This window comes from Rousettus aegyptiacus, unplaced genomic scaffold, assembly GCF_014176215.1.
Source record: "Rousettus aegyptiacus isolate mRouAeg1 unplaced genomic scaffold, mRouAeg1.p scaffold_m13_p_6, whole genome shotgun sequence".
NCBI lineage: Eukaryota > Metazoa > Chordata > Mammalia > Chiroptera > Pteropodidae > Rousettus > Rousettus aegyptiacus.
The window spans coordinates 22,151,619-22,178,710 of record NW_023416309.1 but is presented as its reverse complement, the minus strand read 5'-3'; the positions used below and the strand labels follow the sequence as shown (position 1 = coordinate 22,178,710).

At 38.8% G+C, this 27,092-nt stretch overlaps 1 protein-coding gene across 3 annotated transcripts in view; it reads left to right on the top strand.

Annotated features, from left to right (window-relative positions):
- ARID5B (AT-rich interaction domain 5B) overlaps positions 1-27,092 on the top strand; it is a 168,666-nt gene that overhangs the window by 103,908 nt on the left and 37,666 nt on the right. For 2 of the 3 annotated variants that reach the window (XM_016159175.2, XM_036222800.1), the window contains one exon: positions 21,951-22,063. In XM_016159175.2, coding sequence (XP_016014661.2) covers positions 21,951-22,063 — 113 coding nt within the window. Of the gene's footprint in view, positions 1-18,862; positions 20,503-21,950; positions 22,064-27,092 lie in introns of those variants that run through there. The other variant, XM_016159176.2, reaches the window with a different exon arrangement.

Sequence of the window (27,092 nt, the reverse complement as noted above, 5' to 3'; positions counted from 1 at the left end):
AGTGGGGCAGCGGGGAGACTAAGGGTCATTTCTAATGGCTTTAAGGAAAGGCAATCTGGATTTGTTTGTCTGCCTTTAGTTGTTATAAATTTCCCTATAACAAGTTTAGGCATTTGTACTTAAGTTGTGGTCTTGCTACCGTATCCACAGTTGGCATCTGTTGCTTTGAAATTAGCTAGATGACCTATGTCTGCTTGTGTACTTCCTGCAATAACTGCTAGATATTACAACAGAGGTATAATTAGAAAAAAATGCTAAATACAAATCACTCTTGATCAAGTCACTGCATGTTGACAAGGATAGCTATAACTTTTGACTATATTATAGCATCTATATTTATATATGTCCTTCAAGTTTTGTGTGTCTAATCAAGCAGGTTATTCCAAGCCATTGGAATTAAAGCAAAGGAAAAATATATTTGCATTTTTAACTTTGGCAAACTGAAAAAATTTCTAAAATATTTTGATAAATATATTCTAAAATGGTTTTCATTGAGTAGAAGCATTTGGTGCATCTGCTGAAGATGCACCAGATACCTTGGGCTTGCAAATTCTGATTAAGTGCCTCAGAATGGGTAATAAAAAAAATACCTGAGTAAAGCCTAAAGGACTGGCTTTACAATAAGCTGGTAATACCACTCATTTACCTCCTTCTCACTCCTTGCAGTTGGGTCCAGATCCCAGGTGACTTTTCCATAAGTGAAGTCAGACTCATGTTGAGTAGTTATACACATTCCTTGTTGCAAGAAACAAAACCATACAGAACAAATGGCCGGGGCAGGACTGCCAAATGGGGTGACTCAAAGGCTTATCCTCCTTCTCACTGGGAACTCATGTGGTTCTTTTGTTACCCTACTTTCCTGCATTACATAGTAGCAGATACTTGTGTATACAGTAGTTTGTTCATTTATTCATGTGTCTAACCAACATCTGTTGATAAGCAACCACGTAATTATTTGTAGCCCTATGTACGGATATAGGACTAGTACAATAAAGGACATAGTATAGTGCTGGCCTTTAAAGAACTTACATTGATATGCTGGAATTTAACAAACAAATCTGTGATAGAGGCTAAGTGAATCCTTCTCAGATTCAGTAGACAGAGAGGAAGGCACTTTTTTTTTATTCCCTTGAATATTTTACTGGAACTAATGTAATTGAGGGACTGGCAAGTTTTACAAGTGACTAATATATTAATCCTACTCTTCCCTTCTGCCTTGTGAGATTGTCTGTTGAGTCAGGGCTTAAAAATGGAACTTGATGAGATTTGCTCCAAAGATGTTGACTAATACCAATTAAACCCCTAAACATCACACACAGATTGATTATGTCTTTTTCACTCTTTTTAAAGACCCAAAGATGCACCTAGTTAATAACCTGTTCCATGTCCTTAATAAAGAGCAGGCTAATTAAAAATTGTTTACTAGCTGAAAATGAATAAACGAAGAATCACATATTAACACAGGCATCATCAGCCAGCAAAAGGAGCTGAATAGGGGATACTGGAGAATGAAAGGAGTAATTGTGAGCCCTTTATCACCAAGAATGACACCTACACATGTAGAGTTGTATCACGGAGACAGGGTCCTGGGGTAAGGAGGCTCTTGGTGGGGCAGCCTATTCGTTTTCCCCCTGTATTCATAATAACAGAATGAAAGAGCAAGAAAACAGTCTGTTTTTCCTCTCTTCCTTCCTCCTTCTCTCCTAACCCTGCCTAACCATCAAGGTTCACCCTGCCACAGCCCTGCACCAACCTCCTTGAATCCTTCTGTGTGTCTCCTGAAGGCCTGAAACAAAGAAGGTCTTCACCAAAGTGATGCCTTTGTCCATCTCACAGTGTCCGGTAGGAGGATACTGGTCCCTTCCTTGTGCTCTCTATAGCCCAGCAATGTGGGACTTTTTTTTAGTTTCTTGACCTTGCCTTTCTCTCCCTTGAATCTAAACACCTTTGCACATGTCCTTCCTGGAAAAGAAACCATCCGGTTATTGTCTTACCCCTCAAACGTGCCAACTTCTTCCATCGTGCAGATCTCAGCTTACACATCACTTCCTCAGAGAGGTCATCCCTGCTGTTTCCGTGAGTTCAGCACCCCATGATGTTCCCAGCGCTTCTACTCTTGCTGGTTGATAACACCTAGCCATCCATGTTGCCGTGTTTCTGAGTTTTCCATGCCAGAACCTTAGGTTTGCAAGTAAGACCAAGGGATGTCTTGGAAACCACTGTGTCCCAAGTATGCTGCTTCCACATCCTAGGCAACCAGGGAATGTTGAAGGGATGTTTCAGCCCTAACTCCCAGCAAACAAACTCGATGCTACTTCCCTAGGAAGCAAGAATTCTGTCTCATGTTTCTTTGGTGACCTTCATAAGGCTAAGTGGTGCCCTAGAAATGTTTGTTCAGAAGAATTCTTAACTCCAGTATTATATTTACCTTAGCTCAGAATAAGATGTTTCCTTTAATGATGTGTGGGACAGAGAAGAATGAACAAGCTTGGGCTTGTTTCTTTCTTAGTTGGAAGGAGTTACGTAAGCACCAAAATACTAGTTTCTAGTATTGAGTGAACAGGCATATGTTAAGTGTGTGCCAGTTGTCCCCACATTGTCCCTCTCAGTATTTTCTGTTCTCCAGTAGAGTCTTTGAACAGGATGCTTGTAGAGGCAGTTAGCACCGTGCCAAGAAGATGAACTCTGAAGACACGTGTGTCTGGGTCTCAGTCTCCATTCACTCTTACCACCTTTGTGCTCCTGGGCAAATTACTTAACCTCTCTAAGCCTCAGTTTTCTCATTTTTAAATTGACAATAATGATACTACCCACCTCAAGGGGATGTTATATGAGGATTAAGTGAACTGCTGCATATAATGCTCTTAGCACAGTGGCTGGAATAAAACACTTCTTAGAGATTCACCATAAATCATGGGGATCTGCTAGCCTCCATTTTCTCTCTAGAACTGTTTGTGGGACAGTTTGAGGTGGCACTAAGTGCACAGAGATACCTAGGATTTATCCGTACAGAATATTCCCTGACGTTCTTGCCTCCATTTGTACTATTTTTCTCTTCTCCCAACTTTGCACACGTCATACAGACCACTCTCAATACCAGGTATGCTATGTCCTCTTATCATGGTGGCTTTCCAAAAACCAGCTTGAAAGTTTAGAGCCATATATATTTATTTTAATATATTTTTATCTCTGATAACATCCTGTTTTTTTCCTATTACCCTCAATATTTCTCCAAATTGATTTCATAGGAAAGACAAAATGTTTGATTGGAATTTACCAAAGTGAGAATATATGGCCAAGAAATAGTGGAAAGTCAAATGTAGAATCTATGACCCAGAAAAAAATTATTATTATTATTTTTTCTTATTATGATTTTATTACATGCTGGTTACCATGTGCCAGGTACTCTTCTGAGCCCTGAATCATTTTCTCCATTTTACAGATGATGAAACTAGTTACCCATGTGAACCATATAGTGGAAAGAGTATATAAATAGACAGTTTACGCTTAGGACTCTATCCTGATTGAAAATTATTTTTCTTTACTTCATATCCAACAAAAGAGGGATATGACCTTGCCACAATTTCTGCCCTTGTTTAGTTTAGTTTAGACATTTGACTCAATTTATAGAAGTCTATGTAGCTTGATCATGACATTGGAATGTTTAAAAAATGTGAGGAAAACACACTATAAAATCTGCGTTTACTGGTAAGAAGCACAAAGCATTGGCATTGGTGGAAAGCTTAGCCTTTGATGTGGAAAATAGGAGAGCTTTTTACTGTTTCCATTTGGGTCAGAGAAAGAGTTGATTGCTCTATGATAAGTTTAGTGGGTTCTAAAGTTAGATGTAATAATTGAAGAGCCACAATGATATGCAAGTATGAAATACACATGTCAAGAAAAATATGGTCGAGGAAGAACCACACAACAGGAAAAGCAGAGAATGCTTAATGAGACAAGACCCAGTTATTCTGTGAGTGAGACTTTGTTATAAGATGAGGCTACTTACTGAGTTGGGGGGCTGAAGAGGGTGGATAGAAGAGACAGAGAAGTGTAGAAGAGTAATTTTTGGTGAATCATCTGACTGCCTGACCTATAGAAGCCAGCAGCCTGCGGTGTCCCTATTCTGAACAGCTACCTAAGGAGGAAATGTTTCATTTTAGGTACGGCTATGTCCTCTGTTTTAAACATTTTTTTTCCCATTTTTGAAAATGTTCACATTATTGCCTCTTGCATGTACTCAACAATAGTTGCCTAGCAACCATCAAGAAGCATTTTTGGAGCTCAAAGGGTCTCAAATGAATGAAGAGCAAATACAGTTTGAGCTGCAGCTGAGATGACCAGTTTTTTGATACCAGTTTCAAAGCAGATCCTCCAGGAATTAGGCTATGCATCTTTAAGAGTACCAAAATCTGGTCTGGTCTCCTTAGATACCTACTGAAATGTCCTGTTCATCTTGGATACATGCAAATAGGGAATATGTAAGATATAAGAGGAACCTGTAATTGTAGCCTGGTCTTCTTTTCTGCTTTGAGGCAGAACTGCCTCCTACCTAATCTCAAATGAATATATAGGTAATGGAGGTTTGAAAAACTCTTAAAGAGGAGGATTATAACACCACCTCTGATAACCTACTTTAGGATCTTGCAACCTTTGGACTGAGACCACTAGGTGAAGAGCCTGGGCTAATTGAGGAATTAAACTCCTCTTTTCAGGTTACTGATTTATACCATTGGGTGGCTCTCACAGTCAGACCTTATTTAAAATGAAAAGATCCTAAGGGATCTTCCAGATTAGTGGTCACAAATTCCAATACTCAGAGGTCCCTGCAGAGAACCTAGAGGGAAAAGGGCAGGTAGGGCCTGTAATAAATGGGGAAGCAAAAGATACCCTCTCTGTCCAAAGGAGCAGCTGCTTTTCAGCTCCATACTTTTGTTGTGTTGTACGAATAGGAGTCCAGTGTTGTCAGATCTCTCAACTTTTTAAGAAAAGCTGGACATACCAATTTTTAAGTGGATATCTCATTACTTTCAATTGATGACAATAATAAAAAAATGTTCAAGCCAAATAAACCATGCCACTGGACAGATTTGGTCCATGAATCTTGTCTAATGAACCTCAAACATTATACACAAGGGAACAGAGGCCTGGTGAGTGAGATACGTATTCAAACTCAATGAAAATGTCAACTGAAAGTCAGGAAGTGTGTCGTCTTCTCTATTTTATCCCCAGCTGGACTAGCACAGGATCAGGCACTCAACAAATATTTATTGAATCAACAAATACTAGATATTAGAAGCAAAACCAGGACCTTAAAGGCTTTTTCTTAAATGTCTCCTTTTTTTCCTCCTAAGCAACTTCCCTGTCTTCTATATAGATAGATTTGCTCTTTTGCCATGTAATGGCTTGTTTAAAATGAAATTCGATTAATAGGAGTGTTTCAGTGAAAACTCCAGAGAAAAAGCTTCAGACCCTACCTGGGGTTCAACCTTACCTTAGATTTGTCTATGATGTGACTCCTACAAACAATATGTTGCTTTTCTTGTTGGCCAACCACGTTCAATTCCATTCAATTTATTATCTACTTGTTGAGCTCCTACAATGGCCAGAGGTCCTCTGTATGATGATTACAAGATATAAGGGATTCAGATGAGCTTGGAGGCTTCAGAAACGTTCATATATTTTAGAGAATGAAGGTACTTGTCATAGCCTTTATTTGGTGTGGGGTGGAGTGGTTCTATTTAGATAACACTTTACAGTGTGGTAATCTCTTTTCTTTGCTTTTTGTTTTGAGATTTAAAGTTGACCAAAACATAGGATCAATTATCACTAAGACATTCTCCTCTTTTAACAATCTAGTTATTGCCTCCACGTTGGAAGGCTCTGCTAGAATAGACAACAGTCAGCTTCCTGGGAGGTATACCAGATACTTGTGTTAAATGGTCTACCTTTCATTACACTTATTCTTTCTTCCTGGGTTCTACAAGGTACTTACCTCTGTGCTGAGAGTTCAGATTTTTCCAGGGTGTAAATAATTCTCCCACCAGAAAACTACTGGCCTCTTGAAATTCTTGAATTGATGTATTATTTCCATGTGTTTGTGCATATAATAGTGATAATAATGGCATCCACCATTTATTAGTGTCTTCTGGATGCTGAATAATGCGCTTGGGATGTAGTCTCATTTTATCTCATTCATAGTCTTTATCCAGAATAATTTTTCAAGATAGAAATATGATCCTCTTATGACAAATGGGCAAATTCAACCCCAGAAAGAGACGATGACCTTTTCTGAGGGCCATACAGTTACCTAGTTTATGAAGTTAGCAAAGAGCTGCCTCTTTTCGAAGTCTGTGCCCTCTTTACTTCCTTATGAAACTTGGATATCCAGCAGCAATTTTACCAACTTCACCGACGTTTTGGAGATGAAAGGAAAGATGCTGTATCTTTTTTCAGAAGCGAGCTCTAGGGGATGTTTGAAGCAAAGTAGATGATTTTGCGTGATACTGTGTTTAATTTCAGAATGTTGTCCTTTGCTGGTGAAGATATTCAGATGTAATGTCATGTGCAACCTCTCTGCTTGCGTGATTTCATAAAACTGATGTAGCAGTTTATTATTATAAAATTAGTATAGCATAGAAAAAACCCGGGATGCAAGCCAGATGAAATAGACAATGAATAGTTATATAAAGTTTTGGAAGAACATGCAGTAGAACATAGCTCACTGTATTTTCTTCTCAATTGTCTGCTGTTTGTTAATGTTTCCTTTTCAACATGATTGCATCTCAGTTTAATAGCACTTGCCATCTCAAGCTTTATGGTGCCAGGCCTGACATAGTTACATCCCCTCTGTGCTAAAAATATTGCATGTATATATTCAACCACAACTCGACATGTTTAGCTAATGGGTTACTCAGGAGCTATGCGCTTATGTAATTAAGTGATGTATGTAATTTTGTGTTAACACATTTGCAATGTGTGTTTCCCTGGTGATTGCAATGCTTTATTCTGTGTAAAGTGTGACATTTTAATTCCTGCTGAACAATTTTCTACCTTGATTCTCCTTGTTTTAGTGGCAGGGGATTATTTTGCAATCAAGATAAAAGCATTATTTATGAAATTTCTAGACTATCCCATTACTGGGAACTTATAACTGCAGATCAATCTCCTATTTTATTGATCTTTGTTAAAAATCTTTATTAGAATTTAAATTTAATCTCTACATTATGGATTTGCCCAGACTTTTGTCTGCAGGCCCATTTTTTTAAGGCATCTTTGTAGGGAGGGGGTTTCTTAAAAAGTAATTCTCACTAAATGATCTGCCATATTCCCCAGGGACTTTTATTTCTCTTCCGTATGCTGACTTTTCTCTGCTTAGGTTTCTCCAAGAGAGCAAGCATCAATGTGGACTGGAGGTTCTTGGCAGAACAAGTTAGATCTATAGATTCATAGGCAAGGCAGATTTCTGTTAAGCATTTAAGTGATCAGCAATAGCTGGGTCTCAGAATTACATAGTGAAAATTAAAAGGTGAATGTCCATTTTCCCCCCTTATTATGGCAGTCGTGACAAGGAAGGTGCTACAAACAAGAAAGTGAACCCCCAGTCCAGCCACCTGCCTTCTTCAAAAGTATTTCTTTTCTCCAGTGGGATTAGCAGTCAGTGCAGTTTAATAAATGTTTACTAGACTCTAATTAAGGACCAGACATTGCTTTCAAAATATAATACAGAGTAAATGTTTATTGAGCACCTACCAAGATAGACATCATCTCTGGTGAGGGAGAGAGAGACACATGATTTTAATACAAGGTGGTGGATGCTACGATAGAAGCACACCTGATATTAGAAGCTAAGGACATAGGTTTCCTCCCACAGCTGGAGATGAAGGAGAATAAGGTAGCTTGCTAGGGGATGTGGTTCTCAATGTCCGTCTAGGAGAGTAGACTCCTAGGAAGTAGGAGTTGGGACAGGAGGGACAAAAGTCCAAAAAGAAGGGTATTGCTATCAGAGGAAGCTTGGGAGCATGGAAATACATGCGTGAAGCCATATGTGGGACCTCTAAGGCATTTGTTATTCTTGGAAGGTAACAAGGATGCTCCAAAGCAAGGTAGGCTGTGGTCCATTTCTCCTGGCCCACAGAAGTCCTGAATTCTAGAGGCCTCATTCAGCACAGACCAACAAAAGCAAGCAGGTGGCAAGCACTGACTCCAAATGCTGGAGTATTGCCCTGATGGCTTCGCAAGTGCTTTCCTCTTAGTCCCTCCCGTCTGGGTCTGAGCAAACAGCTGGGAGTGTGGTGCACAGAAGTCCCGCCAGAAGGACCCACGGCCCGTGCGCTCCAAGTGAGCTTTCTCAGTTGTATGTTTTGGCTTTGGAACACAGTGGGAATGTCCTTGTCAGCTCCCATTTGACTTTATTAATTGCAGTTCCTTGGAAAGTGTGTTTTAATAATGTGGTCTTGAGATGGCAACACTCACCCTGCAGAGACCCAAGAGGAGGTATTCAGGGCCCATTGAAAAGCCATCTGCTGCCAAGGCACTGCTGCTGATCCCATGCGGCCAACAGACACCAGTGTCGATCACAGCTCTGCCGCCAACTGTGTGACTTCAGGCAAATTGCAGAGTCTCTGGGCCTCTCTTTTCTTATGTGTGTTAAGTAAGGGTTTGGGCAACAGCTTAGGTTCTCCTTAAGCTCTGGATTCCCTCATTTCATAAAATTACTCAAACGAAGAATCCTACTGTCAGCACATCTGTGAATTCACCAACTCCTTGCAGTGATCTTTTGGTTCCAAATCCATTTGAAAAGCCAAGAACCGCTTTCCGCATTTCATGTCTTATAATGATTCTCTGTCTCTGTATATTTCAGGAGGCCATTTACACTAGCACTGGAAACTAGATTTTAATTTTTTAAGATACAAAAGAAATTGTTAAGCCTCTAAATATTCCTAGAATATATGGTGGTATGGATCAAGTAATCCATTTTATTAGCAATGTCGCAAGAGGCTGTCATCTAGCAGCTCTGTATTGTTTCCAGGCCCCACCCCCCACCCCCACTTCCCTGAGCCCTGAGGCTGTGGTTAATAATGTCAAAAGAATGTTTTAAAAATTGCTCGTCTGTTGATTCCAAAGAGTCAGAGCCCTCACGTGGTTAGAGTCCTGGGCTAGGAGTCAAATTCTAAATTTAATTCCACCCTCTACGAACCTCTTAGTTCCTCCCTTCCTCACCACTAATCCATGTTTCAGTTTTCTCATCTGCAAAATAGGCGTAAGATGCCTTGCTTCACAGAAATATTTGCAAACAGCTTTGTTGTACCCAAGGATTGGCATTATATTGGGGCAGAATATCATTTTCCATTCCATAATAGGAATTAAACAAAAGCCCTTTGAGTATGCACCTTGTGTAAACGCTCTGTTCTCAAACGCTGATGAATTTCAGAGGTCAACAAATTCTGCCCCCCCTTCTTTATTATTATTATTTTAAGCTAAACAAGGCTAACGAGGGAATTCATTTTGGAATAAAAAGACATGAAAGAAAGGGTATTTCAGCTTGCACAATAGAACAAAGAAGAACAAGAATCATCATGTTTGCTAAAGAACTCACAGCTGTTTAATTTTGTAGTAAAATTACTTTAAGAACTTTGCTAATTCAAAGACAAAACCAAACAACTGTTGTTGCAAAACTGAACTTGCACGTGTGAGTGGAAAAGCCAAGTTAAGATTAATCTTACTCTAAAATCATATTAAAAATACAGAGCATTTTTGTTAATATCGGTTAGAGGAGAGGTTTTTATTTAAAGAGAAGACATAAAAGAGGGAAAGGGTACATTTACTGGTAATAAGATGAAAAATAGTTTATGATCTCATGTACTTTGCCCCCAGCTTTTTTTTTTTTTTTTTTTTTTAACTGCTCAGTCTGTTTTAATACTAGGTTTGTTTGCTTTTTGGGGATGGGCCTGTTTGGCAGGAAATTGTCAAAAGGCATACAGCAGAAATTTTAAGTGATGTTTTTAAAAATTAAAATTAAATACCAAATTGGGTAAACGATGATTAAACTTGGAGTTCAGATTTTTATAAAATTTAGTTTTCAGAGGTTATGGATAAATTCAGTACCTACATTTAGTTCTAGAAATTCCAAGTTTCCATATGTTGCCTATTGTCAGAAACAAATAAACTATTCTTTACTTTATTTTTTTAAGTGATTTCTTCCATATTAGGAAATTATTCAGACTTCTTTCCTTGGTTCCTATAATTCCAAAATAGTTGGAACATCAGTCTATTTTTGGTTATGAAGGAACTTTTAAAATGTGGGCATGATTGTTTTTTAAGGTTCAAAATCTCATAAAAATCAATTGTCACATATATAACAGTTACGGTTGTAAACATAGTGAAATTACTGTAATTGTATTCCAAAAAGACAAAGTTCTAATTTCCATATTACAAGTCCCACCCCCCCCCATTCCCACCCTTCTCCACATGGGAGGGCTGTTAAATGTAAATTCCAAAACATATAAAACAGCATAAGTTTGTGATTTGTGACTCTTTCTGTCAAGGATTAATGTTCTTACCTGTATTTGATTAACTCTCATGTTAGTTTGTGGGTTTTTATGATTTTCCCATGACATCACATAGATTCACCACGAGAGGGCAACCGAGAGTTTACTTTCAGCTAACAAAGCTAGAAAATGGTTTTAATATCAGCTAAGTGTTTTAACTTGCTAAGGATTTATCTCCCCGCCTTCTGATTGCCACACATGCAGCCTGAGTTTCTACTTACAGCAATAATAATCCAAATAAAGTTCTTCTGAAGGAAAATATAGACAGACTGTGCAGACAAGTGCTTTTGCCCAAATAAGGGTGCCTTTTGTGGAGACCCCATGTGTTAGATAACCATCAGCTGACAGTTGGTCATGAGTTAATAATGTTGGATGCTGAAATATGCATACCATGTGCTATAAAAGAATATGGAGGACAAAGACAAATATTGCTATACTTAGATGTCAGAAACATGCCAGAGGTGTGCAGATTGCTTTGCTGGATGTAGGTTGAACCCACCAAACAATTTCATAAAATTATTATGTTTTAAGTATCATACGGTAGAAGGTTTAATATCCATTGCTCATTTTGTTGATGTTGCAGGGATTTGGGGCTTAATCTCTCTGCGTGTTACTGCCTAAAATGCCATAGCAACTCTTGTCTTCTGAGTAAAGAAAGTATTTCCTAAGCTTATTTCCACTGCTACCATTGTTGTTCTTTTATTTTTACAACAGGAACCCTAAAAGGGGGGTAAAGGCGGGTTCCAGAAAAGACTCTAGATGGGTGTGTAGTGCTTTGATTGGCATGTTATATTTGGAGAGCTGTTAATGTCTATTTAATATTTCTGTGTTGCTGCCACCACAGGAATCAAAAAATGGCAGAAATTGGGGTGGGGGGGTTGCGGGAATAGGATTTGATTTCAGCTACTACCAGTTATTTCGGAGGATGGGACATTGGGCCAACTGGGCATTGAGCAGCTATCCTCTCAGAGTGATGCTCCATGGTATTTTGGAGCTAAGAATGAGTCAAGAAAGAATGTGTCTCCTCTTCTGCCCCCTAAAGTTCAAACCTTTTTGTTCTTTTAATTTTTCTGGGCTTATTGGAGCCCATCTTCAACGAGTAACTTCACTTTTGGTCCTGCGGGACTTGAAGCATCTTGGCTAAGCCAGAAAGCTATGCCCTTGCCTTTAGACCTGACTATATCTGATCTCTCTGCTTACTTGCAAATGACATCTCCAAAAAGGAGCACATAATCAGGCCATGAATTTATTGAACAATTTGTGGTTAAGAAGATTTTACCTTCCAAACAGCCCAAATCACTCAAAATCTATTTTCTCTTATTCAGATTGCAAATGACTTATATTATACCCAACCTATATTGGTAGCAGAAGAGAATAATTAGTAAAATAAATAGTTAGACAGCCTCTCTTTTTCTCTCTCTGTTCCCCATTCCTCCCAAATCTGTAATCCAGACTTAATATTTGCTTTGACATCTTAGTCAAGGAAATTAATGAAATAACATCTTCATCAGGACCATTAAGTAACCTTGAGTCAATGATTACCAGATTTGAATTTTACCAAGGAGACATCTCAGCTTCGGCAAAATTTTCAGATACTAACATCTATGTATTACTGTCTTCCATAACAGTGAATAAAATTCTAAATTATATTGAAACATCAAATCGTCACTTTTGCTGATTATTCTAGCTTCAGTTGTTAATTTTGTTCAGTCTGCTCTTTAATACATATTTTTAAGGACATATCTGTAATCGTAACCTTGAATTATTGACTAAACCAGCATCACTCAAGAGGAAGATAACGCAAACCACATGTAACTTAAAATTTTCTAGTAACTGCATATTAAAAGGTAAAAAAAAAAAAAAAAACAGGCCGAATTAATTTTAATAATATATTTTATTTAATCCAGTATATCTAAAATATTATTTCAATATATAATCAATATAAACTGTTATTAATGAGCTATTTCACAGTTTTTCCTTTTTTTTTTTTTGTATTATATTGTATTGTATTGGCAATCTAGTGTGTATTTTACACTTGTGGCACATCTAGTTTTGGACTAGGCATATTTCAAAGGCTCAGTTGCCCCACGTGGCTAGGGGTGACCATGGACACAGCAGCTCTAAACAGTCACAGAAATGTTTTATCTTATTCTGAAAAAAGGGAAAGAAGTGCTAACCTCATCTGTGTATTCTCTGTTTATTGTAAGATTTACATTAGGATTTCTGATGGTATCTGTTCATTGTTTCTCCACACTCTGATTCACTGAGCACTCTAATTGTGCTTATTTAATATATCATCAAGTTTTATGGGCCTTGTCGCAGCTTCCCCACACACAACCCAGACCCTTCTCTTCTCATTGTGGATTCTCCTTGAACACTTCATCCTACTCAAACACACTTTCTTTTCTACCGTCTGTGAGCTCGTTGGCATCACAGTTCAGCTTTTAAAGTCATTTTCTAGTATTGTGGCTCCACAGACAAATAAAGCTCAGAGGTGGCACAGGGAACTCATAAAATAGGGAGAAGAGGAGAGGGATCTACCTGAGCAAAGAAAAATGTCTCAGATAAGCAAGAGTAGTCATCTTTTTACCTTTAAGTAAGATACCATTCTACTTTCTGAATTATTCTTTCTGAAATGTAGAAAACGGAGAGAGTGGAGAATCTTTAAGTATACATTCTTTTTGTGATTCTATTTAAAAAAGAAATTGGGAACTTATTACTTGATGACTTTTTACTTTTTATTATGTGTATGTATTTGGAAAACCAAAGTGTCTCTCATATTAGTCCAAGCCTGTAAGAAGTTAAATAGCTCCATGTTAACACACACACACACACACACACACACACACACACACACACAGTCGCCTTTACTTATTTCCAAGTGGGGAATTTTTTTTAGAGTTGTAGCAAATCAATTATCCTCAATGTCGAAAATGGAATATCTCATTTCCAAACCTGGAGAAATGGCTGAACAAGAATGTTCTGTTTATATATGAGTTTAAAAACTGTTCTGATATTTACTGCTCCTTGCCAAGCTATTCAATACAAAAATGTAGCTTTCACTTCTGTGTTGTCACGTTCGATAGTAACACCATAGAACATATCAATCATGGACTAGAATGAGCGGGTTTATTGACTGTAATAGGAGCGAGAGAGAGAGAGAGAGAGAGAGAGAAATCCTCTACGTTTAAAAGGTCCTGTCATTATAAACTTCATAAATTATAGAAATCAAAATGTCCATAAAAAGCATTTCTAGAGTAGGTCTTTAAATAACCTAAAAAGAGAAACAAGTATCTTAAATTAATATTCTATTCTTATTATAGGTAATCATACTAAGAAAGACTAAATCTGTGTTTATTGAAGAGTTTTCAAAAAAATGGAAACATGAGTTATTTTGAAATCTTAAGAAAAAGTAAATCATGAGCATTGAAACAACACACTTACTCTGATTGTAATAGTTTTCAGGCAGTTTTTTTCTTAACATCATCTTTCCCATTAAGGGAGGAGCCTGGGACCTGGGGCCTGTCATCTGGGGAGGACAGCAGGAGAAACGAGTTGTCCCGTAGAGGTGAAAGTGGAAGTGTGAGCCACTATGGCATTTTTAGAGTCCATTTTTTTATTTTGCTGAGTTTGAGATTTCATGACAAGACCGTGTAGCCGAGGAAGGGAATCAGATCCTTTGTGCACAGTATTAACATCTAGACAACACTGCCACCTATACCGGAAGGACTAAGCGAGGTCCTCAGGTATCTACTGTGCCTTTTTGTCTCTTTACAGAATATTTGGAATGCTAAGGCAAAAGACTCTTTCTGTAGGCTCCTGATGCCATGGTGAGTAGGCCTCATTACCCCAAAGATGAAAAAGCCTTTGCAAAGCAGCTATGAACTGCTACCTCCATCCCCTTACAGGTCCTGGAGGGGACCTTGCACAGAGAATGGTTCCCCTGGAGCACACTGGGGTTGCCAGAACAGACCAAAGGGAAGGTGACAGTCTGGATTTCAATCTCCTTCCCTATTTCTATAATTCTCCTCTAGAGAGTCAATCTTCTGAAAATCTAGGTTCTCTCCTCACTCTATACCTAGATTTAACTCCCAGATTTTCCCTTATTCTACAAGTGGTAGAGAAAAATATCTAGTAATCCCTCTCTTCTTTGTCGGTGCCCTTGTAGACAAGCCTGTTATAGACTTCTAGGACATTTCTGCATTCCTTTGGAATTCACTACATCATTTCAGAATAATATATAATAACATTTGGCCATTTAAATTTCTCTCCCTCTTCAAAACACAGAGAGGAAATAAATCTAGAAATCTATCCATCACTGCTAGTAAAAACTGATTGAAAAAGAGGTTTGCTTGTGTTTTAATGACAAGAATGCAGAGAGAGAGTCACATGTTTTCAAACCAATTAGCAGTACAGATGAGCTAGCAAGTCGCATTCCATTTATAAGGTGGGGGAAGGGGAGAAGTCAAATAATCTGTATTTTTAAGTGTTTCTGAGAAATGAAGACCTCCAGGGCAGAGAGAAGGCGGTTCAGGAAATAGCTATGCAAATCACATGCCGATGAAATTACTAAAATTTTGATCAGGGGCATTAACAATTGCTCCAGCATTCACAAGTATGAAACTAGGAGTGAGTAAGACTGGGCATGTTTTGGAAAGGATTACAAGAGTGTTTACTTACATGGTTTGCTGAGCAGTCAGTGAAGTCCATGGCTGTTTTGGGCTTAAGCTGCCCAAACAGCCCAGGTAGGACAAATGTAGTAATACGTTCCAATCTCATTAGTGGCTCTTAGGGATCTCAGTGACTCTGACAAAGAGCAAAGTGACTGGACCTCATATAAAGCCTGTTTCATTTTTTTTTTTTTTCCATCCTCTTAACAACACAACTGCTTACCCTTTCACGGGAGTCAGACAGGGACCTGGATTCCGTGAGAGTGGAGTTCATTGGAAATGCTAGATTTTTTAGTAAGAACTGTGGTTCAGGCAACATCAGAATATGGCTTGGGCTAAAGCAAACTTGAACACTCAAAGAGGCCATGACATACAGAGTGGCTGGAGTGTTCCTCTGGGTCACATTCATCGGTCATTGTTCAGGGCTGTGTGGCCTTGGTGGCATCTGGGAGTAAGAGCATTTGACTTCAGCTCTAGTCTGGGTTCACAAATCTCGACTCGTCTTTCTAATACCTTTATTTGAGAAAAAAATTACCCTTAAAAAGGGAACTGTCAGAACAATTATAGAAAAAGTAAACACTTGCAGCATTTTATGTTTACCGTACCTATTGCTTTAAATTCATTATTTAAGTTAGGCTGTCCTACGAAATGGAATTGTGTTTGTTCATGGCCCTGTGTGTTCATATCTCAGACAATACAGTTGCTTCTCAAACATTTCTCTTGGGTGTGGAGGACTGTTTATAGAAAAACAGAATAAAAGTAAATGTGAATATTCTTCAATCTGTATGTAAGTAATGCTTCGTGAATTCATGGAAAGACTCAACCGGCTGATGGATATTGAGTACCAGCTGCCACAGTTTTCAGGCACTACTCTGTTAGGTGTAGAATAGTGAGTATATGGAAAACAACTGTGGATTTAAAATAAAAATTGCAGGAACTCATTTATGAATTTTTAAAGTAAAAATGTTGTCTTTAAGTTAAAGCCAAAATGAGGGCTGAGAGCTTCTGTTTTTCTTTTATTTTTTTCCCAAGTATTTGAAAACTGAAATTCTGTAAGAGATTATCTGTGAAATGCCTTTCTTTTATTACACCCATAAATTTCAGGAGTGGCTTTGATCAAGCCTTCTGCCATTCTTGGTTTCTAATCTTTTATTCATACGTTAATAACTTTAAAAACACTCATCCTATTTTTGTTGTAGTGAAAGAGGAAGTTTCTAAATAGTCAAAAGGGAAACATTGAAAATAGAACACAGTAAATGGTAACTAAATTAGGGTAGGGTTTTTTATTTCCAGAAAGAGCAATGCTCCATGCTGAAACTTGCCAGAGTATTTTAAGATTATTGTCTATAAAGAAAATGTTCCAGAGAATTGATATCTTCAGAGGAAAGGCATTACAGAAATGCAAAGTATTATCAGTAATGTACACTATACATAGAACAATGTTTGTCAGTCCCTAATACTTCAATCAGTGGAGTTTAGTTTTCTGGCTTGGGTTTAGTGTGCTTAAAACACACACACACACACACACACACACACACACACACACACAACTTGCAAATTGAATGAGTTAACGCTCTGTCGACTTCCTCTAGACATTGACCCTGGAGGTCAGACTCTTAGGAAAATGATGACTGGTTTTCCATTCTCCTAATTCCAGTCCCCACCAAAAAACAAGTCCTTTCTCTGACTGGAAGATCACAAAGAATTTCTCGAAGGGAATATGTGGCTAAGTTGGCAACAAAACCCTCTCAACAAAATGAGAAGAGAGAGTTATTAACTGATGAGTCAATCCAGCTTTTATAGCAGTTTATCTTCATGATATTTCCAAGAGCATAAATGTGTGTGTGTGTGTGTGTGTGTGTGTGTGTGTGTGTGTGTGTGTGAGAGAGAGAGAGAGAGAGAGAGAGAGAGAGAGAGAGAGAGAGAGAGAGAGAGAGAGGTGGGGGGCAACAGTCATGACAGGAAGAACACAGTAGAAAAAAACAAGAACATTTAAGCCAAAAGCAATTTACTTTGCCAGTAACTGGTTACATTTCCTTTGTTTTATTATTATTATTGCAAGAGTTGGGGTTGAGATGAAAGTTTCCCACACCTGCGCTGACACATAACTTGTCATAACCTATTGTGAAGTAAATATACAAATGAATGCCTGAAACTCTATGTTTCTAGACACTTTAAGAAAGAAAAAAAAACCTTTGTTTTGCTACATTGTCCTTTAAAAGAGACTATAATTCATTAATCTGTGGAAGAGTTAAAAAAAAAAAAGGAAAAAAAAAAAACCACACAGGTTAGATGTCAAAGTAGCCTGGAGCACTGGCTGTCACTGATTCTCCTGGGATTAACACCTATAGAAATAGCAGTGACTTCACAAAGGTGAATGAATACTTGTTAACTTCATGGCTCTGAGTAAGAGAAGAGGAACAGCTGGGCAGTCAGAGAGGAAAGATTTTTTAAAAACCACAGAGATCTTTCACTGATTGGGCAGAAGAGTCAGTGACCCACTGCAAGGGGGTAGCTACATGGTGCTCTGATTAAGTTTTATTGGAACTCTATGGCTTTAGTGGAAGTCTTCTCACCCACTGCTGAGTCAGGACTGATGGCAACTGCTCTCTGTCAAGTGTGCAGGATGCTGTTTGTTGCCTGAGATGGGCTGCAGCGCCCTCGTGCTGTGTGGTATTTGTGACTGTTTTCATCTGGGGAAAGCTCCCTGGTGACTGCCAGCCCAAGTTAATAATGTAAATACCTCATTATGAGACAGAGTGAGTGAGTGGGTGAGTGTGTGTGTGTGTGTGTGTGTGTGTGTGTGTGTGTCTATTAAAGAAAAGTTTCTTAAAGCAGGAGCTCTGGATGAAGTCCAGTTGCCTGGGCTGAAATCCTTCTGCTAACAGTAACCAGTTGTATGACCTGAGACGAGAAGTTTTGTCTCTTATCTCAGCTTCCCCGTCTGAAAAATGCGATTGACAATCGCACCTTCCTGTTAGCTTGTTTTGAGTTTTATGCAAAGTGCTGGCTGGCACTGAGAAAGTGCTCCGTAAGTATTAGCTATTATTATTCATGTATAATATTGAAAACATTTGTGCAAAGACCGTTGATTGAACTCTATGAATGAGCCAGGCCAGTGGCCAGTGGATTATATACTCATGGAAAAGTAACTGTGCATTTACTGCTCCACACTACTGTTTTGTTTTTGTTTTTGTTTTTTGAGGTAGGACTGACTCGAGTCGATTATGCTATTGGTCAGTGTACTGCTGACTTCCATTTTATTCATATTATTGTTGGTAGAGATCAGTCTCATCTAAAGCACTGGAGCTGGTATAATTCTGGAGTCTATGATTTAGGTTCTCTCAGTAGGTACTAGCCCTCAGCTGTCAAGAGAAAGGCACATTTAGGTTGGTCCAGGGCAGCTGGGTCAAAGTGATGCTGTTTTCTTATGTAAAAGAATTAAAGACCAGAGCCTCCACCTTACCCCTGACCATCATCACACCATGAAACATTTATTTTCACTCACCTACCTAGCCAATAATTTGTTTTCTTAACTCTGTGGGGGAGTGGGGGAGGGGAATGTAGCCTGGGGACCAGAACTTTTGCTCTCTTCAAAAGCCAGCCCCTTAATCCCAAAGCTTCCCCTAGTGTTCTTGTCTCTGGTTGTATCATGGGGGTTTTCATCCAGTCCTGCATGCTCTACCCCCCAGGGACTTTGAACATCTCCTTCTCAGGGACATTCGTTCATTGTATGTAAGACAAGATTATGGCCCCATTTAGATGCTAGGCACAATGGTTTAGCAGTCATCAGGTACCAAAGGCCATAGGTTTGCTGACCCAATTCCTAGAGCAAACTCAAGTCATTGGTTGATGTTCCTAGAGCTCAAGGGTAAGTAGTAAAGGTGGTAGTAAAGGCGAATGAAGATTTAAGAGGTGCCCAGTGTGACAGGTATGCATGTGGTCGGGTTGGTAGGCCCAGCTCTTGAAGACAAAGATGTATGTGGGCATCTGTATTTTCATTAGTCACTCGTTCATTCAACAAATTCATATTATGAATGCCACCTCCTGGGTGTGTTTAGGGACAGATGAAAGGTGAATCCAACCTGGTCCTGCCCTCAAGGACTCTCCAATTTAGGATAATAATAAGCCATAAAACACAACTAAAATACAAAAAAATACAGTGAGTGATAGATACCCTGCATAAGAACAGGCCAGAAAAGAAGTTCAGAGGGCAGACTAAAAAAGGTATTTGAGTTTGAGACTTGAGTGATTGGTAGGATTTAGCTAACATACCTGAAATGTCCGTGTACTTGCCTTGCTGGAAACAAAAGGCTTTTTTCTCTTGATCAAATCCCATTTAGAGTTGAAGTTTGTGTGACTAGAATATTAGGTGCTAGTATGTTCTAAATTTGTAATTCTCAGAATCTTCTGGGAAAGGACATGTGCTTCTCTGGGTTTTGAAAACAGCTAAAAGAATGGAGAAAACAGACCCGGTATGGAGATGACTTATTGTCAGTTCCGGGAACCTTTGTCTTTATTTAAAACAGCCTGTTCAATGCAAGTTCTCTCTATGTAAAAGGCCTTTGGGATTTGAAAGGTTTTCTGGAAATAAATGCCTTTTAGCTTTAAATGCTTTTTGCCCAGCTGTTATGAAGGAGAGATCATAGCAACAAGTCTTAGAACAGAGGCAATGTTGTTTTGTTTCTTTTAGTGAAATGCCTCAAACCTACCTCGGGTTTGTTTCTGTCAGCTTTCTGCTCGGCTGTTATTTTGATAAGGGACACGAGAAAGTGCATCCTTCCCCCACAGTCATTAAAGTCTTAGCACTTGGGGCAGTTGTGGAAACACTTCTACACGCAGTTTTCAGAGCAAAAGAGTCCACACCCTGGCTCCAGGCTAAGGACCGTGTCAGTCTTGGAAGGTGGCATCAGGCTCTGACAGGGGAGCTGGAGGTCAGGATCCGCCAAACAGGCTAGATGCTATAACCAGCCCCGCACAGGGAGGTGGAGAGAGCAGAGAGAGTCCTCCCTGCCAGTCTGGCAACTCCAGCGAAGTCCTCAGAGCTCATCCCACACACTCCGTGCTAGTCACTGTTCTGTGTTTACATGAGTAATGGAGCTGCCGGGGGAGGGCAGTTGTAAGCAGAGCGCAAAGCCTCACAGCTCTCATTCTGAGGGAAGCTGACATCCACACCAAGTCAAGTCGAGACTTCCAGGGACGTGACGGGGGAGCAGTCAGTCACATGCTGTAGCTTTCATGAGCACAGACATCATCAGGCAGATGTTTGTCGACTGGAATGGGTAATCGCTGCTTTCTCTTTGCTTGATTTGTGTTTGTGAGCTTGTTTGTTTACCTTTGATATTTCCAGGCTGGCTTTTTTGGGGATGGACTTTCAGACAAATGTTTTGGGAAAATGAGAGGAGGAAGAGTAGATTTGGGAAGGGGCCCTGAGCCCGAGCCCCAAAGCCACTTTTAAAACTTTTGCGTGATTGTAAAGCAGCCCTGCTTTACTGAGCTTTAGGAACGGCCGCCTGTTATCCACAGTAGAAAATCGAATTAGTGAGATTAATTGTGTTTGTGAGATGAGTAGTACATTGTTAAATGACCTAAAACCGCTGGTTAACTGGGGAACACGAGTAAGATTAACAACAATTACGAGAGTTCGAACTGTTCAAATTTGGCATTGTCATAATCATACCTTAAAGTAATAAAAAGTGTGGGTACCTGGAAAGGTCTGAAAGAAATTGCTTGGGGTATAATTCACCCTTTTGGAATTCTTCAAGGGCTAGTTGGTTAGTTGGTTTGTTTTACTTTTGCGTGACTTGGGTGACTGATGAAGTTAAATGTGAAAGCTGATGCCGGACAGCCAGCCGCAGCGCTCAGTAAACAGCAGGCTTTTTTTTTTTTTTTTTCTATTTTCTGTATGAATCTTAAAGGGAGTTGAGCTCAACATCAGGAATGAAATATAACTTTGATTTGCATCTTGCCTATGGCTTTTAAAAAGTGTAGTCTCCGCAGAATCTGGCTAACACTACTGTGATCTTTGAAAGTTATTTTAAATAACTCTCAAGCTCGTCATTAAAAAAAAAAAAACATTGAAAAGAAAAAGAGCGTGCCTATTTAAATGTTATTTACCAGATTTGTTTAGATTTGAAACATGTTGGCTACAATATTATTAGTAAATACATGTAATAATATTTTTTTGGACTGTTATCATGGATGCCTCTCTCTATAGCTCCTCTCTCCACTTATTTGTATGATAATTTGAGAACATGCTCATGTCTCCACTGTCGAAGAGAGACATTTTCAAACGCTTCATTGCTATGATACCGTAATGGGCTGGCATATCACTTAGGTTTCTGAAAACAAGACTCAAAACAGAAAACAAAGAATAATCTTGGAGCCTGGCTCAGGGCTGTCTTTTAGCCCAGCGTGTTGTGTTTCTTTTCTAACGATGGGGAAGTGCATTTTCTTTATCGTCATCCCTCAGAACTAAGGGCTTCATTTTATTAAATGAATTAGATATGTTAAAGTGTAATAGACCAGCTTTGGGAAAAATGTACAGAGTGTATGGTCGTTTAGGATGCATCCCTTCAGAGAGAGGAGCATAAAACGAGTACAGGCCACCACACACAAGTACATTTCTTGGCACACGTAGTGGGGGAGCACTGTAGTAAGATTCTTGGTTTTTAGTAAGGAAACTCGTGCCAATGAAAATGTATATCAATTGTTCTCCATTTGTTTTCAGCGCCAAATCTTAAAGGCAGACCACGCAAAAAGAAACCATGCCCACAGAGAAGAGATTCTTTCAGTGCTGTGAAAGATTCTAACAACAATTCTGACGGCAAAACCATCGCCAAGGTACAGTTGTTTCACACCATGGTGTTTATTTGGCCGCATCTTTTCATTTTTCCTTTTTTTTTCTTTATCTTTCCTCTCTTGTGTCTTGGGGGCAGTTTTCAATTCCAGATCTGACTTTGGTATTCACAGCTCTGTGTTCCTGCTACCTATCCTACCTTGGGTGGTGAAGTCGGAGTGGGGGAGGGGAGTGCAGGCATTTGGATTAGTCAACAGGAAGATTTCCTACCTCCCAGTTTGGCCTGTTGGGTAAAGGATAGATGATTAAGCACCCACGTCACTAAGGCTGAGATTTCATAGTAGGTGACACAATGACATAGTTTATTCTGCTTGTGTCAAAAATAGACCAGATGAACCATTCTCTTTCTAAATGTGTTCAGCTAAATATGTTTCAAAGATTAATAGAGGATAAAATTAGAATTGACTAGATTTAATCTTTTTAGTTATTTTTTTCAAAATCACCTCTAATTTACCTTAGAATAAAATTAAAGACACATATATTTTTATACCCAGATACACATTTAGATATTTTTTAAGCTCTATCTTAATGCATAATGAAGGTCCAAATTCTAAACTAATTTTTCAGGACTCAGGGCTGTTTTGCCCTAGCATGCTTTGGAATCTTGAAAGTGCATGCCTGAAGTGTCACTTCATATTTTTAGACTTATCTTTTTGACTTTTGCGGGCTTGGATCAGATTTCATGGTTCTGTTTACAAGTGTTTGCATTTAGGTGTTGTTTCTGTGCCAAAGACAACAATAGCCCCTTTAGGACCTGAATTGAAGACCAGATTTCAATTGATACCATGTCTCTAGATCCAAGGACTAAACTTATTAAAGTGGGAACATTTTGATTATTGGTGATTTGGAAGATTCCAATATAGAAAAACATGAATTTGGTTGTGTTGAAAATTTACTGTTTTTTCTATTGTGTACTCCATTCATCCTTCTAATGTAATGAAGCACAGCCTAGAGATTCATTGTCTTATTCTTATTGTCAAGGATGTTTGTTTCATCAGGAAGTTCTGAGGACTTTTTGGTTAGGAATTCTTCATGCTTCCACGATTGCAAAAGTTACAAAGAGATGTGTATTTTCTGGCTAAAAAGAAATCTGTCTTTCCACAAAGTTATTTTGTCCTGTTCATTTAATTATCTGCAAGTGAGTCCACCTCGATACCAAGTATGACCTTTTCTAGTAATTTGGACATTTGGAACTAGAATACCTTTCTAAGGCTTTGGCTTCCATGATCTTGAAGGATGTAAACAGGGACAGTTGATTCCCTATGATGTGGTTTGCAAGATACTGAAGAATGGAGCATGAAGGTTTTAGGATGGTAATATGGTAATATTCAACAGAGCTTGTCCTGCCAATGTTATGTGTTGGCACCCTGCCCCATACCTCCAAGGTGACATCATCTGTTTATACCAGCATGTTCTGTACCTGAACCCAATAGGATGAAGTTCTTTCTCATGTAACTTACAATCGTTACCAACGTATGCCTCTGGAAGTTTTGTAAAACTCATAGAATGGACCTGAAAGCACATCCAGTATATCTCTCCGTGAAAGGCAGCTCTGGACTCACACTAGGACCCACAAAACTGAAGAGAAGAGGAGCCCATTCAGTATTTGATGTTCACCGACTTATCCTTACAAGGGATAGTAGTCAAGCCTGGGTTTTCTAAGTGACATTTTCCACCCCACCTTCCACCAGTGCAGCCATTCAAAATTTTTATGAGGGGAAGGATTATCCGTCCATCATTGGTTTCAGTGGTGAATGTGTGGATGACCTGCTACAGCCAGCTCCCAAGGACTGGTCTAAATGCCCAGCTCTTCTTGGAGTCTTGGATTACATTCCTGCCTTGGCTGCCTTCAGCGGGTCGGATAAAACCACTACATATAGAAGAGAGAAACTGGTAGGTGTGAAATATGGCGGACTTATCTGTTGGCACCAACTGACCAATGTAAAATCCCTACAGAATGAACAAGTCACATATGAGGACAGGACAATCATTAAAAAGGCATTTGTGTCATAAAGCGTTTTTTTCTCATGAAACGCTGCAATAGAGACAAAAAGCTTGTGACCATCTTATCATTTGTCAAGCTGGGAGCAACATTTCAGGTGACAGTTAGTGGTCTTATGACCAAGAGTCGTTTGATGGTTTTTTCCCAAAGATTCTCAAACAGACCATTTCTAACTATGGATAAACACCAGCTTCCTGCAGTTCTACACAGCGAAGCTCTTAGAGTGGGATCCACAGGTTTCTTGTGTGAATGACTAGAAAAGCAAGTCAAGTAATTTGCCTGTCGCCATCAAAATGTTCTTGGTCAATATGAACATGAAAACTAGCTTTAGAAGAATGAGAATTTCAGGGCTTTTCAAAGACAGCAAAAGTCACATGGTTAAAAAGGCTATCAGTTCTCTGAAGATGTTATGAATGTGTCTAACTCAAATCCTGCTGTTTCCCTTGGAGATCATCTTATAGCAGCAGATCTGGAACCCAAGCCCATTCATGATCGTAATCTATACAAGATAAATCTTCTCAGCTGAGATCTATAATGAAAGGCCTCCAATGATAGAATGCAAATGACTTTTCACATCCTGTAAACACTTTCCAAAGACCAAAAGTATATAACAGGTGGTTTACATTCTAAAAGGAACATAACAAAGGAAACCATAGTGTGCAATATATTCTTTCATTTAAATTACAAACATACTTTTACTATTTTACAAATGTGATACCTTCATTATTTTCAATACTTTTCATCCCATTTTGTTTTCAGAACACCCCTCATGGTTTATCTTTCCTACTTTCCTGAGGAAGAAAATGAGGGTCTCCTAGCAAGTTCGTGACCAAATGGAAATTACTCTAGCTTCTTTCCTGCTGGTTCAGTACACTTTGATGCCCAAGTTGAAAGCTGGATTAGTTTTAACTCGATCCAGTGAAAGGATGTGGTTAATATCAAATAGGTGGTGGTTCACTGAAAACATTAAATGTGGATTCTTTAATTAGCACTTCCTCAGTCACTTTGGAAACCCCAAAGCTCTTAGTGAACTCGACAAGTATAAGGCACTCAGCTTGGAAAAAACAGATCAAGTAATTAACTGTTTTTGTCAAAAGGTTGGTCTTTCTTCAGGTCAACATGAAGACTAGCTCCTGTTTAGTATTTCAGTACATTAAAATGCTGAGAACATTTTGGGTAAATGTGAAAAAATGTAGAAAAGAATTTGGCATGGTTCTTTCTAGAAACAGATACTACCCCAAAGGGCTCATTTATGTTAACTGAAGGAATGTATGGAGCTACTCCGAGAAAGGAAGCCACTGCTCACTTTTTAGGAAGCACCTGGCCCCCAGGAGAAACCTGCTGCAAAGCCTACTGAGGTTCAGGATGGAGTTCAGAGGTGGCAGTCCGGCTTCATCTGGAGCCTTTTCTGTGAAGCAGGGAGTCTGAATGAGTTTGGGTCTGATTTGTGCACCCGCTTCATGCTTTCCTTCTGTTTCCGGTTAATTTCTGCACAGGTGAGGCATAAGATTAGACAGCTATCCAAATGCTGAAGGGCAAACCTCATACTCCCTTAATAATGGTGTTTTTCACCTAATAATATAAATAATTGGCCCATTATCACTGCATATTTAAGACCCAACCTGTTCTGTGTGCAAACCTCACATCTACCTCTGTTTGCATAATAATAAGGTTGGGGTTTGGAGCAAGGGAACCCTGAGTTTGAAACCCAGAGTTCTGCCCCACACTAGCCAAATGACAAAATACATAATTTTGCTGAACTTCAGTTTCCTCAACTATAAAATGAAGCTAAATACCTGCCTTTTATGATTCTTATGTACATCAAGTAGACTATGATAAGCGAAGCCCACAGCACTGTTTCTAGCTCATTGTAGGTGCTGGTTGTTACTGATTTCCTTCCTTTTGCTTAAAAGGCAGCAGAAGGAAAGTAGACCTTTTACACTCTGAAAACCAGGATAAACCACATGTCTAAGGTTTTGTGAAGCCCAGTCATAAGATATGGTTTTTAATGGAAGTGTGTTTTAACTACCAATTTCATATTTTTAAAAGTGTCAGTATAGTGTTTAAAACCACAAGTCCTATAGTGAGATTATCTGGGTTCAAACTCCAAACTCACCCCTTACTAACTTGGACATGAACTTGTGATCATGTACATATTGTTCATCTTCTCTATACCTCGGTTTCCTCTAATATGAGAATAATAACTTGCCTCATTAGAATTGTGAGCGTGAAATGAGATAATACCTAAAAAGTGCTTAGAATCGAGCCTGGCTACATAGAAAGCACTCAAAAACGGTTTGAGGCAACAAAGATTAAAACTGGAGTGATTTTATGGTTTCAAAAAGCAATGAAATTATAGATTTCATCAGAACTTTAGACTCAACAGTCTAAAATTTGGCAGTGAAAAATGATGATATCATAAAGTTTTACAGGATGTTCACCTTAATATAATGTTACAGTGCACTGAAGTTTGAATTCTATAAGTAAAAATTCTACATGGAAAAATGTTTTAATATCATTTCCACAGCCCCTTAAAAATTAAAATCTTATCTAGAGGCCTAGTTGAATGAGTTGTGCAGGAAGTTTTATTTTTAGCAGGACCAGTCTAAAGATATTAAACTAGCATGTTCACTTGAGAGACTAAGCAATAAAGAAAAATCTACTTAAAAGAATATACTTTCCTGTAATAAATAAGCATAACCTTTTATGTTCTCAGTGCTTGAGAAGGAGAATCTAAAGGAAAAGAAAAAGAGGGGTCAAAAATCTGAAATGGAAAACATTGAAAGTGTGGGCCATTTTTATTCATATTTCGCCAGTACTTGCCCTCTTTTCTCCAACGTTAGATATGGAAATGTAAAGAATATTGGAATGTACACATTCCCCATGGGCGCACTTGAACTCAAAGTTTGACCCTTTGTACTTCCCCCTTTTACAATTAAAATAGCTCAGCAACTTAGCGTTATATTTAACAGCCATCAAAGGCCTCTTGTAGAACATGGCATCGAGGAGGG